General features: G+C 42.7%; 1 protein-coding gene across 4 annotated transcripts in view; it reads left to right on the top strand.

Moving 5' to 3' along the window:
- TIAM2 (TIAM Rac1 associated GEF 2) overlaps positions 1 to 16,293 on the top strand; it is a 232,914-nt gene that overhangs the window by 114,253 nt on the left and 102,368 nt on the right. For 3 of the 4 annotated variants that reach the window (XM_057528047.1, XM_057528048.1, XM_007186128.3), the window contains 2 exons: positions 10,440 to 10,550; positions 13,927 to 15,087. In XM_057528047.1, coding sequence (XP_057384030.1) covers positions 13,933 to 15,087 — 1,155 coding nt within the window. In that variant the 5' untranslated portion in view covers positions 10,440 to 10,550; positions 13,927 to 13,932. Of the gene's footprint in view, positions 1 to 1,963; positions 1,983 to 10,439; positions 10,551 to 13,926; positions 15,088 to 16,293 lie in introns of those variants that run through there. The other variant, XM_007186129.3, reaches the window with a different exon arrangement.

Below are 16,293 nucleotides of genomic sequence, written 5' to 3'. Positions count from 1 at the left end.
CTCCAGCAAGTCCTTGCTTAAATGTCACCAGTCATGAGGACTTCTCTGCTCCCCTTTCTAAACCTGTAGCTCCCCTCTCCCCACATTGCCTATTTCCCCCTTCACCCTTTATTTTTTTGTTAAAGTACTTAATCACCTTCTAATATATAATTTACTTACCTTCTTGGTTTATCGTTCAGTCTCCCCACTATAATATAAGCTTCATGAAAGGGATTTTTTTGGGGGGGGGGAGGTGTATTTATTGCTATATCCCAGGGCCCAGAACAGTTCTAGCACAGACTAGTTGCTCAGGAAACAATTATCACATTATTCAATGGAAATATATCCTACTTAGGATACCCGATGAGGTAGCTAAAGCAACCTAATGTAAATGCTAAATATCATTGACTTCCTATGTTTTATCTCAAAATGTAAATTTTATATTTTACTTCATGCTCTATGTTTCTTTATTATGGCAACAATGTTTAAATTACTTAGCATTAGATGAAATGGAAACTTCAGGAAGATTCCCCTTGGTTATTCTATGGTCTTGATACTTAGAATAATGACCATGTAGCTTAAACTATCAAGAAAACAAAACTCTCGTTTGTGCAGTGTTGTTGCAAAGCAGCAGAATAGAATAACTACATTTTAAACTTCCAGCTCTTAAGTTAACTTAAAATTGTAGTTTTTCATTTTATCATGTTCCCATCCCCAGCTGTGGAAGCCTTTGCTGCTTGGAGAACGGATACCGCTAGGGAAAGGTATTTATGAAAGGGGCATGGATCACAATCATTCTTCTAAAGGAGGAAACTGAAAGTTAGATTGTACTTTTTAAAAAAAAGATATGGGATGTTTTCAGGTTTAAAAAGTACAGAAACATTTAAAATTGTATTGATGTAAATACATATATTTTTTTAAAAATTAAAGAAATCCAGGTTGGATTTCTACCTTTGCCCCTTCGGGATCTTGGTCAAATTATTTAATCCCTGGAGGCTAACATTCCCTTTCCTATAAAACAGGGATGATTAGCTAAGCTCTTGGGGTTCTTGTGCCCTGGGTAGCCCTGGCACACAGCATCTCAGGATATATTAAATCCTTCCCTGTCTCTCTGCATGCCCATCTACTTGAGGTATCAAAACTTTTCAATTCCTGTAAATTATGAAATTTAAACTATATGTACTAATGCTATTCTTTTTTTTTTTTTTTCCTGAAAGTTTCTGTAAAGTTAGTAGCTAAAATCTTATCAGGTTTATTTTGAATAATGTATGATTTATGGAAAAGTTCAGCAGTGATTGGTTTAATTTTACCTTCAGGCCCAAGAACAACTTATATTGTGGCTTTAAGACATAGACTTATAGAAATGAAGGCTTCGGGCTTCCCTGGTGGTGCAGTGGTTGAGAATCCGCCTGCCAATGCAGGGGACACGGGTTCGAGCCCTGGTCTGGGAGGATCCCACATGCCGCGGAGCAACTAGGCCCGTGAGCCACAACTACTGAGCCTGCGCGTCTGGAGCCTGTGCTCCGCAACAAGAGAGGCCGCAATAGTGAGAGGCCCGCGCACCGCAATGAAGAGTGGCCCCCGCTTGCTGCAACTAGAGAAAGCCCTCGCACAGAAACGAAGACCCAACACAGCCATAAATAAATAATAAATAAATTAAAAAAAAAAAAAAAAAAGAAATGAAGGCTTCAATCAGGCTACAAGCCGAATGGAAGAAAAATAGTTACACATTTATGAGGGTGAGGAAAGCCCCTGTTTAAATGAGGGGAGAAATGTGTGGTTTAAGCCTGTTCTTTTTTTAACTTAAATGGAACAGTATATAATGAAGAAATACTTTGCTAAGAATAACCTGGTACAATGACCATGGTATATTTTGTTCACAGAACATGACTGAGGTTTAGGAGTGCGATGCCTGCTTCTGATTTACTGAAGCACGTGCCTTACAGACTGGTCTCCGAGTCAATGAGAAGCCGTGTGGTTATAGCCTGGGATTCCGATGCATGGTCTGCTGTTTTCGTCTTGGTCTGAAGCTTGGGAGGTGCCTACCCATGTCTGAACTCGCTTGTTGTGGAATGGCTCATGTTCCTAAAAGTTAAAAAAGAGAGGTTATTTAAAAGTCATGCAAACCAGGCGCAGTGGTTGAGAATCTGCCTGCTAATGCAGGGGACACGGGTTCGAGCCCTGGCCTGGGAAGATCCCACATGCCGCAGAGCGGCTGGGCCCGTGAGCCACAACTGCTGAGCCTGCGCGTCTGGAGCCTGTGCTCCGCAACGAGAGAGGCCCGCGCATCGCGATGAAGAGTGGCCCCCGCTTGCCACAACTGGAGAAAGCCCTCGCACAGAGACGAAGACCCAACACAGCCAAAATCAATCAATCAATCAATCAAAAACATACGCATCTGATTCAAGATCCTCATTAAAAAAAAAAAAAAAAAAAAAAAAGTCATGCAAACCATTTTGAATCCCAAGTTACAAAAGAGGGTTATTTAAAAGTCATGCTAACCATTTTGAATCTTGTGCATCTTTGGTTCCAGCCGTCACCAAAGCAGTATAAGGTCTGTAGAGACCAGGCTGTTGGCCAAATTGTGGATGAGACTTGAAGTACACTTGGGAGAAAATGCAGAGTGGGACTCAACATTTGATATATATATTTTTTAAGGTCAGCGATTTTTTTTTTTTATAAATTTTTATTTATTTAATTTATTTAGTTTTGGCTGTGTTGGGTCTCGTTGCTGCGCGTGGGCTTTCTCTAGTTGCAGCGAGCCGGGGCTACTCTTCGTTGCGGTGCACAGTCTTCTCATTGTGGTGGGTTCTCTTGTTGCGGAGCATGGGCTCTAGGCACACGAGCTTCAGTAGTTGTGGAGCGTGGGCTCGGTAGTTGTGGCTCTCGAGCACAGGCTCAGTAGTTGTGGCGCATGGGCTTAGTTGCTCCGCGGCATGTGGGATCTTCCCGGACCAGGGCTCGAACCTGTGTCCCCTGCATTGGCAGGTGGATTCTTAACCACTGTGCCACCAGGGAAGTCCCAACATTTGATACCAAAAAAATAAATAAATAAATAAATCCATGCTACTGTGCTAGAAAGAACAGGGATGAAAATGTATGAGATACATTTTGATAATTTTTGAAAGAAAAATAAAAAAGTTTTATCTTTACACGGATGGTTTTATTTTAGACTATGTTAGTTCTGTAATTTTTATTGAAAAGTTGATTTTTAAAAAACCCCTGAAATATTTTCAGTTTCTGTGACGGCTCAGAGGTAGCTGGGCCTCTCAACTCACTGACATTCCAGAAACATACCAGTAATATTTGTGGGACTGTTGGTCTCACCACGTCTCTCATAAACTCAGTGCTGTTAAAGTTGTTGTAAACTCGCTTATTGATTCTACAAATGTTTCCTGTTAATCATTGCTCCCCCTTCCTACACAAGCTGATAAGCCCCTCTGGGGAAGGGATCAGATCATATATCACTCTTGTTTCTCTCCCGTGCCCAGCACACGGGTGGATGTATAGGCGGGTCTGCGGAAATTCAAGTTGACTTGGTGAGTGGAACTCCTATTTCACATCAGTTCCCAAGTTTCTGCGAACACTAAGGACATTTTCTTCTTTTGCCAACACTGCCTCCCACATTGGGCTTCAAGCTACTGATTACTGTGGCCTCCTTCCCAGATGGTGTCCCAGAGTGTCCCTAGGAGATGGCTCATGTGTGGTGGTCCTGGGGACAGTGGGGAGGGCGTGAAGGGTGATGGGCAGGGCCAGGCAAGGTCTCCCCCGGCCTCCTCTCCCTCATCCCTCCTTCCCCTCTTACCTCTTCCTCCTCATCTCTCTCAACGTTATCCCTGACACTTGTGCTCAGCCCCTGCTGCCCTTGTCACCTTTCCTGAGCAAGCTGGGGGCTTTCTCTGCTTAGTTCACTCGTTGATTCAGTCACGTACGGCTTCAGCGAGTGGTCCTGGAGCGCCCGTGTCTTTGGATGTGCTGTTTTCTATTCCTTGGAACGTCCTTTTCTTTCCTCATCTAGCAGAATCTCACACATCCTCAAGACTCAGTTCTTTGGCTGACTTCCTTATGGGGTCATTTTTAACTTTCATAGGAAGGGTCTGAACGTCCAATGAAAGTTTCTCTTAATCTGTAGCCTGCAGGAGGGTGAGGACGTCACATGTGGTGCCCAGAACTGCACATCAATAGCGGAGAGTCCTTTTCTCTCTCGCTCTTCTTCTCTCTACCTGAAGTGTTTGCCTTGGGTGATGATTTTCTTGGATGTTTCAAGACTCTCTAGACTTGGGTCTTATTAGAACGGGTGTGCCATTCTGCTGAAACTGCTGCTTGCGGTTTTATAAATCATTGTTTTCAAGTTCTTTTTTCAGACCGTTACTCAAGGAGATATAATTTTACTTCACCACCCAGTATACAGGCAAACATACAAGCACACAAAAAAATTTAATGTCATAGAACAATTTTTACCATTATTGGGATACAATTCTCTATCTTCTATTTTATTACAGTCTCTGCTCCATTCCTATTCTATTCTATTCTATTCTATTCTGTTCTATTCTATTCTATTCTATTCTATTCTATTCTATTCTATTCTATTCTATTCTATTCTATTCTGTTCTGTTCTATTCTACTCCTTTGAAAATACCGGTATTAAATCATTAAATGAATTTCATGAGCCAACAGTGCATCATGAACCCTTGGACAAACACTTCTGTAAGCAATGCTGCAGATGTTAAAGGTTTTTTTTTTTTATGAAAACAGGTGTGAGTGCTGAGACCCTGCTTGCGAGAAATTGGCTTACTAAGGTGATGAACTATGCAAAAAGCTGGGCTATTGTCTCTGTGGAATTTATTGCTTTTCCCCTGCTGAATACCAGCCATGCTTGTCGACTGAGGTCCTGTTAGGCATCCCTTGCTGCAGATTGGTTTGTCTTTTCATCTGTTAATATGCATTTGGAAGGAATCCTGCTGTATTGAAATAGACCCAATGGGGCTCCACAATGGACGCTTAGCTTTTGAGGCCCTTAGCAGCGGCCCGCTTTCTGCCCACTTTATTTATAAGGGTTTCTCTCCCTCAGCACTATTCCTGTGGAGACCATATGTTCCTTTCTCCTGCCTCTTCATACAAATTGGGTTCAAGTTTTCTTATGATTAGAAATGAGCTCCTTCGAGTCCGGGTATCCGTGCATTTGGAGTGCACTTCCTTGAGGCAAGATGGGAGAAGCAGGTTCCGGCCGTATTTACAGAGTTTGTTAGTAAGTTTGGGTCCTTGACAGAGTTTGAATGCTTTGGTTTTAGATTTTTCGGCATATTTGTTCTTGTATTTTAGTGTTTGTAATGAGACAGGCAGTAACATTTTAAGGCAGGGTTTCTCAGCCTCAACACTAATGATGTATGGAGTCAAGTAATTATTTATTGTGGGGACTGTCCTGTGCGTTGTAAGATGATTAGCAGTATCTCTGAACTCTACCTGCTCGGTGCCAGTGCCCCAGCGTGACAACCAAAAATGTTTCTAGATATTGCCAAATGTCCCCTGGGGACCAAGATCGCCGTGGCTGAGATTCGCCAGTTGTTCAGTGAACACTTAGGTTACATTTCTACACTTTCTAGCATGTAATAATACAAGTACATGGTTTGTGTCATTGTTTCTGTTGACATTTGACACGTGTGGCAAATTAGATAGTTTTATATGCTGTAATCATTGGGGAATTGATCAAAATCAAAATCAGTGCTAACAATGGAACTTGGAAAGTTCCAAATTTATATATATAAACATATGTAATAATTAATGTACCGATTAATAGTTAATAAAATGAAACAGCAGACTGTTATAAGATCTGATATCATAGTACACCAAGTTAAATTTATCACTAAAAATTAATAATAGTAGTGTATATTTATGTTTCACAGTTTTTTAGGTGGTTTCACATATATTTCCACACTCGATTCTCTATCCATGAGGTAGGTAGGACAGATACTTTTATCCTCAAGTTGCAAATGGGGAAAAAGAGATTCAGAAAGCATAAGTAGTTCGACCTGAAACTCACATGCTATTTAAGAGCTGGAAGCAGGTCTTAAACCCAAGTTCTGTGACACAAACCAGACAAGGATTCTGAGATTTGTCTCCTTAATGAGTGAAGCTCCCCTCAGCCTCCCACCCCTAAGTAAAGGGGACCAAGTAGATATTGTTATGATTAATGGTTAGTCCTTTTCTTATCTTTTTTTCCAGCTCTCATCACTCTCTGAAATGTTTGTCTTGTCCAATGATGAGGCTCCTCTTTCAGTATAAAAATCTTTCTAAAATTGCGTGAGAAGCCTTGTTGATATCTTGTTGAGCTCCCCTTAACTGCCTCGCCAAGCCGTAAGTCTGGCTTTTGTTCCGTGTCCCCACGCCTCCGTTCTGCTTGCCATCACCGGTCAGCCCCCAGCCCTCCTCACAGCCCCATCTGGCCTGCTCGGTTCGTCTCTGATTTCCCTGTAGTTGCTCCATCTGGGCAGCCGGCACAGGCGGAGACCAAGCAGAGTTGGAGGATTTTAGTTTCCTTTGCTCTGAACTCTATACTACGTGGAAGCAGAGAATTTGGCAATCTGACACATCAGTTCAAGCCCAAGCTCAAGGCAAGTGAAGAAAAGGTAAATCTTGAATTTCCTCCTAAAAGATTCCTGCTGTGAGATTCAGTAGGTCACAGTGGCTGCTGGGATTCTGATGACGTTATTTGTAGAATTCCTCCACATTGCTGGACATTTCTGGGGTGGTAATTGATTGCAATTTTAAAAAGTTTAAGAGTTTGGGATTACCATATGCACAGTACTATATATAAAATAGATAACAAGGATCTACTGTACAGCACAGGGAACTATACTCAATATTTTGTAATAAAGTATAAGGGAAAAGAATCTGAAAAAGAATGTATATATGAGATATATATATATATATATACATATAAATACATATATATAACTGAATCATATGTATATGAATCACTTTGCCGTACACCTGAAACTAACACAACATGGTAAATCAACTATACTTCAATTTAAAAAAAAAAAAGAAAAAACATCCATTCTTGTTTGTGATTTTAGCTTAAAAAGCTACATAGCATATTCATAAGATTGGGGATTGGAAGGGAATGTAGAAAACAAAAGACAAGGGTTGTTTTTAGGTTCAGGAGATTGTGATCAATTTTTTAAAATTCCAATATTTTATTATTATTATTCAATAAATAAAAAATAATTGTAAAAAAAGTGTATACACAGCATAGAATATTTGTGAAGTACACACAGTCTTAGCACCCTTTCATTTATTCTTGAGTAACGTCACTTAAATTTTCTCTGGGTCAACTGTGGGCCTTGTTGTACATTAGTGTACCTGATATGTATTAATTACTGCAGGTTAGTGTACCCAATGTGCATGCTTTTTTCTATTGGGGGCTTTTAGCTATTTCTTTGCTTTTAAAAAAATTTCACGGGAAATCTGTCATTTTGATATTGTCAGCCTGCTTTCTATCAATAAAAATTTTTTTTTAACTTGACTACCATAAAATTCCCTTAGTAAAAGAGTTCAGAGAGTCAGGGTTGCAGAAAACCTGACCTGTTTATTCTTTTGCTTTCAGACAAAAAATCACAGCTGAAGCATGACAGATAAATAGCAGTTCAATTTGCCAAACTCCTCAGGGACAGATCTAAAGTTTCCCTCAGAGATTACCCTTCTCTGTCAATAAATTCCTCATAAATATTAGATAAATTCTTATTGCTACAGTTTAAGGCTGTTTTCCTTTTGTGGGATTGATTGACTAGGGATGTTGAACAGCTGGTCAGCACCGTGCACATGTCACATTGCACGTTGTATCCGCCTCTCGGCTTTTCTCCAGGCAGTACTGTGTTAATTATTGAGACATCGCCTCATGGATTAATAACATCAGTCTTTCAGCCAGATCCTGTTGGGATGATTCCTGCTCTTGGTTTGTGCCCAGATCAACCTTCTAACAGGTGAAGTTGCTTTCATTCAATTCAACAGGTGTTTATTAAATGCTTCTGTGAGCCCCGCAGTTGCAGGCCTTATGGACAGCGCCTCAGAAAGGACAGGGTTCAGGGCTGTGTGTTTTAAAATAGGACATGAAATTTAAAATTAAGCTATTTAACTTCAAAAGGAGTAAGACAAGTTGAGGTTACAGTCTGCTGCTGGGGCATAAACTTCCAACCCTGAGCCATTCTGCGCCTTTGAACCCCTGTCTTTGTGTGTCCTTGAGCGGCTGACCCAGCGGGACCCTCTCACAGTGGCAGCTTTATGCCGCTGGGTTGGGGGCCTCGAGCCAGTGCTGTGTGAGCTCGTCTTTGGGCACGTGATCCTGGGATCAGAAGGGCCTGACAAAGAGCCGCCCAGGAGACTTTCACCTGTGGGTCATCACCAGACCTTGGTCTTGATGAAAGTACACAAGCACAAAGGCTCACGCCCATCAGCTTATTGTGTGAGGTCTCAGACCCGGCAGCTGGGAGCTTCTCTGGCCACTTTTAGTTCCTATGTTAAAAGAGTGTAGCTGAGAAAAGACAGACAACTCAGGTTTTGAAGTTTCAAAAGGTGGGGTTCTTGTGTTCTAGCTCCCGTGTCAGAGGTATCACGGGGGCCACTTTTTAGTCTCAGCTCAACCAGTGGCTCTCCTGCCTTTTAGATGTTTGGGAGAGCTGCTCACGGGAAGGTGTGGTCAGTAATGTAGAAGGTACCATTTCAGACCTAGTTAGTTAGATGCTGGCCTCAGTCTTTATAAAGACTGTTAGATCTCCTGCTGATGCCTAAGTGGGAAATCTTTGACATTTAAAAATTTTTTTGTCAATTTAAAATGTCTGTGTGTGGATCGTCCCAGATAGGCTTGTGTCTTTGGCCTCATTGGACATACTTAGGTCCCGTGCCAGTGCTTCACGAACTTTAAAAGTCACCATCGAACCCTCCAAAGAAGCTATACAAGTGGCTAATAAACCATGAAAAAATGCTCAACATCACTAATCATTAGGGAAATGCAAATCAAAACCACAGTAAGATATCATCTCATACTGTAGGATGGCCACTATATAAAACAAACAAATAGAAAATCACAAGTATTGGTGAAGATGTAAAGAAATTAGAAGTCTGTGAACTGTTGGTGGGAACGTAAAATGGGGCCGCTGCTATGGAAAACAGTATGGTGACGCCTTGAAAAATGAAAAATAGGATTATCATATGATCCAGCAATTCCATTTCTGGGTATATACCCAAAGGAAGTAAAAGCAGAGTATTGAAGAGATATTTGTATACCTATGTTCATAGCAGCATTATTCACAACGGCCGAGAGGTAGAAAGCGGTCTCTAGGTATCCATTTACAGATGAATGGATAAACAAATTGTGTACACATACAATGGAATATTATTCAGCCTTAAAAAGGAAGGAAATTCTGATGCATGCTGCAACACAGATGAGCCTCGAAGACGTTATGCTAAATGGAATAAGCCAGTCACAAACAACAAATCCTGTGTGATTCCGCTTACATAATGTACCTAGAGCTATCAAATTCATAGAGACAGAAAACAGAATGGTTGTTACAAGGGGCTGGGGAGATGGGGGAGAGGGTGAGGTGGGGAGTTGTTTGATGTACGGAGATTTAGTTTTGCGAGATGAAAAGCATTCTGGAGATGGATTGCATAATGATGTGAACGTGTTTCGCATTACTGTCTGTACACTTGAAATTGGTTCAGATGGTAAATGTTACATGTGTTGTACCACAATTACAAATAAAATTTTTTTTTAAGAGGAAAAAAGTCACTAGTGGCCCCTCACTGCTCTGCTCGCTCTGTCTGTGGCAGAAATAAAGGCTTTGTGTCCGGCAGTGAGCACAGCCAGATGGCAGCACCCCAAGCCCCCCCTCTTTCCCTCAAAGGTGGGCTTCCTGCCTGTAGCCTTGCGCAGTGAGACCCAAAAAGGTGCTGGGGAAAACCTTTTCATCTCATCGACCGGGTCCGCCTCTCTGACACGCATTATTTTAGCCAAGGGCTGTTTCCCTGTGACTCTACATTTTGGGTTGTGTTTTTGCTGCTTCGTCAAAGGGGGAACGGGGACCTCTTCTCGCCACACCAGGACGATGCTTCTACGAGTTGTTTTCCTAGCGGTGGTGACAGATGAGCCATGACTCAGGGCAGCACTTTCACCTGCTCTCCCCTGAAACAAAGGCGTACATTTGAATGCAGACTGTGTGGAGTGAAAGGCCTTTGCAAGGGGGTGGGGGGAGGGGTGGGGGAGGGGTGGGGGGAGGGGTTGGTCCTGGCTTCCTTCACATCTTCCAAACAACCCCGATGGATGGCGCTGCTCACAGACATTCCATTTATTATTTTGACAGGGACTCTGGGCACCTGTTGTTTCTTCAGGTAATTTACATGAAACCTTCGTTTAATGGGTGTAAAAGGCTTTGACAGAGTTTACTCCTATTTCTGTTTTTCAGGATCATTTCATGGACTCACTCCTCTCACTTGCTAACCATGCTGCCTCACTCCCAGGGCCCTGTCAAGTCGACTGACCATTAATCTCCCTCAGCGCACAAACCAGACTGCAGGTAGGTCCTGATCCTGGGAGCTGCGGTTCATGTCTAGTTGCAAGACTGTGATTTAGGGGATTAGTAAAGGTTTAATTATTTGTTCCCATTATTTGCGTTTTAAACTGTGTTTGATAATTGCCACCAAAGAAACGTCAGCCCTTTTGAATTTTGTGGCTGTACATTCTTAGGAACAAAAGAGTTAAAATGAAAAACCTACTACATATATGTGGAAACATGACTGGAAGCATCACCTCCAACTTGCCTCAAACAGTGGTATACTGGTTAGAATAAAAAACTGAGGGTGGGGTGCGGGGGGAGGTTTGGATCAAGTTTCACCTTGAATTTGGCTTAACTAATAGACTCCTTAAGCAAATTGGGGTTTTAAAGAGAATTGAAAGAATCTAACAGTGTTTTTTCTTTTATTTTTTTTATTTTTTTTAAATTGCTTTACAATGGTGTGTTAGTTTCTGCTTTATTAACAAAGTGAATCAGCTATACATATACATATATCCCCATATCCCCTCCCTCTTGCGTCTCCCTCCCACCCTCCCTATCCCACCCCTCTAGGTGGTCACAAAGCACCGAGCTGATCTCCCTGTGCTATGCGGCTGCTTCCCACTAGCTAGCTATTTTACATTTGGTAGTGTATATATGTCCATGCAACTCTCTCACTTCGTCCCAGCTTACCCTTCCCCCTCCCCGGTCCTCAAGTCCAATCTCTACGTCTGCGTCTTTATTCCTGTCCTGCCCGTAGGTTCTTCAGAACCTTTTTTTTTTTTTTTAGAGTCCATATATATGTGTTAGCATACAGTATTTGTTTTTCTCTTTCTGACTTACTTCACTCTGTATGACAGACTCTAACTCCATCCACCTCATTACAAATACCTCCATTTCATTTCTTTTTATGGCTGAGTAATATTCCATTGTATATATGTGCCACATCTTCTTTATCCATTCATCTGTTGATGGACACTTAGGTTGCTTCCATGTCCTGGCTATTGTAAATAGAGCTGCAGTGAACATTGTGGTACATGACTCTTTTTGAATTATGGATTTCTCAGGGTATATGCCCAGTAGTGGGATTGCTGGGTCGTATGGTAGCTCTATTTTTAGTTTTTTAAGGAACCTCCATACTGTTCTCCATAGTGGTTGTATTAATTTACATTCCCACCAACAGTGCAAGAGGGTTCCCTTTTCTCCACACCCTCTCCAGCATTTATTGTTTGTAGACTTTTTGATGATGGTCATTCTGACTGGTGTGAGGTGATACCTCACTGTAGTTCTGATTTGCATTTCTCTAATGATTAGTGATGTTGAGCATCCTTTCATGTGTTTGTTGGCAATCTGTATATCTTCTTTGGAGAAATGTCTGCTTAGGTCTTCTGCCCATTTTTGGATTGGGTTGTTTGTTTTTTTTGATATTGAGCTGCATGAGCTGCTTGTATATTTTGGAGATTAATCCTTACTCAGTTGCTTCGTTGGCAAATAGTTTCTCCCATTCTAAGGGTTGTCTTTTCGTCTTGTTTATAGTTTCTTTTGCTGTGCAAAAGTTTTAAGTTTTATTAGGTCCCATTTGTTTATTTTTGTTTTTATTTCCATTTCTCTAGGAAGTGGGTCAAAAAGGATCTTGCTGTGATTTATGTCATAGAGTGTTCTGCCTATGTTTTCCTCTAAGAGTTTTATAGTGTCTGGTCTTACATTTAGGTCTTTAATCCATTTTGAATTTATTTTTGTGTATGGTGCTAGGGAGTGTTCTAATTTCATTCTTTTACATGTAGCTGTCCAGTTTTCCCAGTACCACTTATTGAAGAGGCTGTCTTTTCTCCAATGTCTATTCTTGCCTCCTTTATCAAAGATAAAGTGACCATAGGTGCATGGGTTTATCTCTGGGCTTTCTATCCTGTTCCATTGATCTATATTTCTGTTTCTGTGCCAGTACCAGACTGTCTTGATTACTGTAGCTTTGTAGTATAGTCTGAAGTCAGGGAGTCTGATTCCTCCAACTCCATTTTTCATTCTCAAGATTGCTTTGGCTATTCAGGGTCTTTTGTGTTTCCATACAAATTGTGAAATTTTTTCTTCTAGTTCTGTGAAAAATGCCATTGGTTGCTTGATAGGGATTGCATTGAATCTGTAGATTGCTTTGGGTAGTATGGTCATTTTCACAATGTTGATTCTTCCAATCCAAGAACATGGTATATCTCTCCATCTGTTTGTATCATCTTTAATTTCTTTAATCAGTCTCTTATAGTTTTCTGTATACAGGTCTTTTGTCTTCTTAGGTAGGTTTATTCCTAGGTATTTTATTCTTTTTTGTTGCAATGGTAAATGGGAGTGTTCCCTTAATTTCTCTTTCAGATTTTTCATCATTAGTGTATAGGAATGCAAGAGATTTCTGTGCATTAATTTTGTATCCTGCAACTTTACCAGATTCATTGATTAGCTCTAGTAGTTTTCTGGTAGCATCTTTAGGATTCTCTATGTATAGTATCATGTCATCTGCAAACAGTGACAGTTTTACTTCTTTCCGATTTGGATTCCTTTTGTTTCTTTTTCTTCTCTGATTGCTGTGGCTAAAACTTCCAAAACTACGTTGAATCATAGTGGTGAGAGTGGGTTTTTTTTCTTTTAATACTCACATTCTAACAAGTCAGCTTCAGACATTTTTCTATTATCAGGTTCTAAAGTGAGAACCCTTAAAGTCTTTAGAAAAGCTCTAGAGATGTTTCATTAAAATGTTTTTCTGTCCCAAATGAGAGCTTGTATTTTCCTCCCCTTTTTTCCATCTCAGTTTAGTTGAGAACTTCTACTCCTTATCCTTTTTGATATCCTACTCTGTGTGGTACATGAAAGCTCCAACATAGTATGGTACCCAGAGTCATGTTATTACAAATGTGATCATTTTTCAGCAGTAATCACTTATACTGGGGTATGGTATGAGCTCTTCCAGTAGCTTATATATAATGAAAATATATCTGTGTGGTCACTGAAAAATCATTACATTGGAGTGACAGAGTAAAGATATTTTCCCCTCATTTTTCTCTTCAAGAATCATTGGTTCAAAACCTCCCAATACCAAGCCTATAGGAGGTCTCTGCCTTAAGCTGATTCCTATGCCTGTTCAGTTTCTGAATTAACATCAGACAACAGATTGTATGCTTAAAATCACTAGCACAGGAGCGGGCAGTACTGTTTATCTGTCTGATGACCTGCATTTTAGGAGGAGAACCAATTCCGTAAGTCACTCTTGTCCCTATGTCTCTGAGTTGTGTCAGATTCAGAAAGAAGTTGCTTGGTTCCTTTGTCATGTGAAGAACGTATTTTTAGAAAGTTCTGTCATAGTGGAAGGTAATTTAGGTCGTGACTCTTACTGCTGCTACTGTTCTTAATTTAGGTTAAAATGGGGAACTCCGAGAGTCAGTACACCCTTCAAGGATCTAAAAATCATAGCAATACTATTACTGGTGCTAAGCAAAAGCCTTGCTCCCTGAAAATCCGTGGCCTTCATGCAAAGGATGACAAGTCATTGCACGGATGGGGTCACGGAAGCAGCGGAGCCGGGTACAAGTCCAGGTCGCTGGCCCGAAGCTGCCTTTCTCACTTCAAGAGCAATCAGCCTTATGCATCCCGACCGGGTGGCCCCTCGTGCAAAGTCTCCAAAGGCAGTGCCTACTCCAAGCACAGGACAAATGCCTCGGGATCGGATTTCCAGGGCAACGATGCTGCTTTCTCCCCCGAGAACGGCTTCCACTACGTCGGGCACCCACCGGCGGATAACCACGCGGCCTCGAGGGACTGCAATGGGCACCTTCTCAACTGCTACGGCAGGGACGAGAGCGTCGCGTCCACCCCTCCCGGCGAGGACCGCAAGAGCCCCAGGGTGCTTATCAAGACGCTGGGCAAGCTGGACGGCTGCCTCCGGGTGGAATTCCACAGCGGCGGCCCGCACAGCGCGGCGGCCCCGGGGGCCTCGGGCGGCCCCGTGCAGCTGCTGCGCTACTCGGCCGGCTCCCCGCCCAGCCCGCGCGCCTCCCCCACCGCCGCCGCGCGCCCGCGCTCCAGCAAGGGCAGCTCGCTCAGCTCCGAGTCCTCCTGGTACGACTCGCCCTGGGGCCCGGCCGGCGAGGTCAGCGAGGCCGAGGGCTCCTTCGCGGCGCCCGGCACACCGGAGCCCGAGCCCGAGCCCGGCCTCCACGCCGGCTTCCCGCCCAGGGACGCCCCAAAGCCTTTCAGCCAAAGCGCCTCCCTCTCGTCCCTCCGGGAACCCTACCCGGACGCCACCCTGGGGAGCCTGGGCCCTGCGGCCCTGCGGCTCTCCGACGACTACATGGGCCCGCGCGCCAGCCTCAGCGCCCGCGTCTCCTTCGCCTCCGACATGGACGTGCCGGCCCGCGTGGAGCGCGGGGAGCCCGGGCAGTTCGCATCCTTCACCCTTCCCTGCCGCAAGTCCAGGGCCCTGGGCGAGGAGCCCTGCAAGAAGGACACCCTGAAAGCCAGGATGCGCCGCATCAGCGACTGGACGGGAAGCCTCTCCAGAAAGAAAAGAAGACTCCAGGTGAGTCAGGCTTGGAGCGCCGGGAAAGATGCTCTTCGGTTTTCTATCTGCAAAATGGGGAAGTTAGCAGAAGCTACTGCAGAGCGTGTCCTGAGGCTTAAATGAGCCCGTGAGAGGGAGGAGTTTAGCCTAAGACACGGCACATCTTGTTTGCAGGGGTGTGTGTGTGTGTGTGTGTGTGTGTGTGCGCGCGTGCGTGCTTGTTTTCCTTTTGCTTCAGATGTGCATTTTCACTCTTAACCCTCGACTTCAGTCTCCCGGATTCTGTCCAGTCTCGTCTCCCGGACTCTGGTATGAACCCCACAGGCTGCATCCCAAGACCTGGCCAAACGGTTCTTAGAAAGGACAGCGTTGGAGAGACTTCCCCAATGAATTGGTTATCTGAGTATTTTGCTAGAGCTCATTCTTAAAGCCTAAACAGAAAGGAAGAGCGAGAGATCGTCATTTTTGGATGAGTAGCCTTGCTGAGCTCGATATTACTTTGGAGAAATTAAAATTCCTGTTGTTCAGTTGGTACATCGGGAGAAAAAATGTGGGTCATCTATCTATATGTATAATTCCACCATCTCCTCATGGGGGCAGCTAACAGTTTGAAAACATCTTGACCTAAGTACATGGAATAGCAAAAGTATGATGATGTTGAGAAAATAAGAATCATGATGACAGTAATCCTTGTAATGGCATATCAAGTTTGAACGGGGGAAACAAAATGACTTTGACATCAGGAAGGAAAGTAATAGTTTGCCTTCTTAGGTAACGAGATTTCTAGGTTTTCAGTTGCTTGCTCTTTGTTTGTTTTTACTTTTAATTATTTATAGAAGGGAGAAAGTGTTTTGTTTTTTTTTTAAACTCAATATAAGTCAGATTGTTAAAGGAAATTTGAATGACCAGTTTGTCTCTAGTAGAATTGCATTTAAACCATCCTAGATAGATATATACTTATAAAATTACATAGAGCTTTAGGGATAGAAAATAACTTCCCTGAGCAGATTGTTTCAGATCTATAAAATTTACCATTAGTTATTTCCTTCTTATGTATAAGGTCCATGCCCCCCTGCCCCCAAATTGTACTTTGTGCCCTTTTCTTCTCCTCCTCTACACAGAGATGAAGAATAGATGATTGTTGTCCTATTATAGAACTCTTCATACCCCTGAATGTAGTCATTTGCTCCCTCCTTACTTGTTACTTCTTCATGCTAAACTGCT

The sequence above is a fragment of the Balaenoptera acutorostrata genome, chromosome 14 (genome assembly GCF_949987535.1).
Source record: "Balaenoptera acutorostrata chromosome 14, mBalAcu1.1, whole genome shotgun sequence".
Taxonomy (NCBI): domain Eukaryota; kingdom Metazoa; phylum Chordata; class Mammalia; order Artiodactyla; family Balaenopteridae; genus Balaenoptera; species Balaenoptera acutorostrata.
Note: the sequence above shows the minus strand (reverse complement) of the source record. Positions and strands in the feature narration are given on the sequence as shown.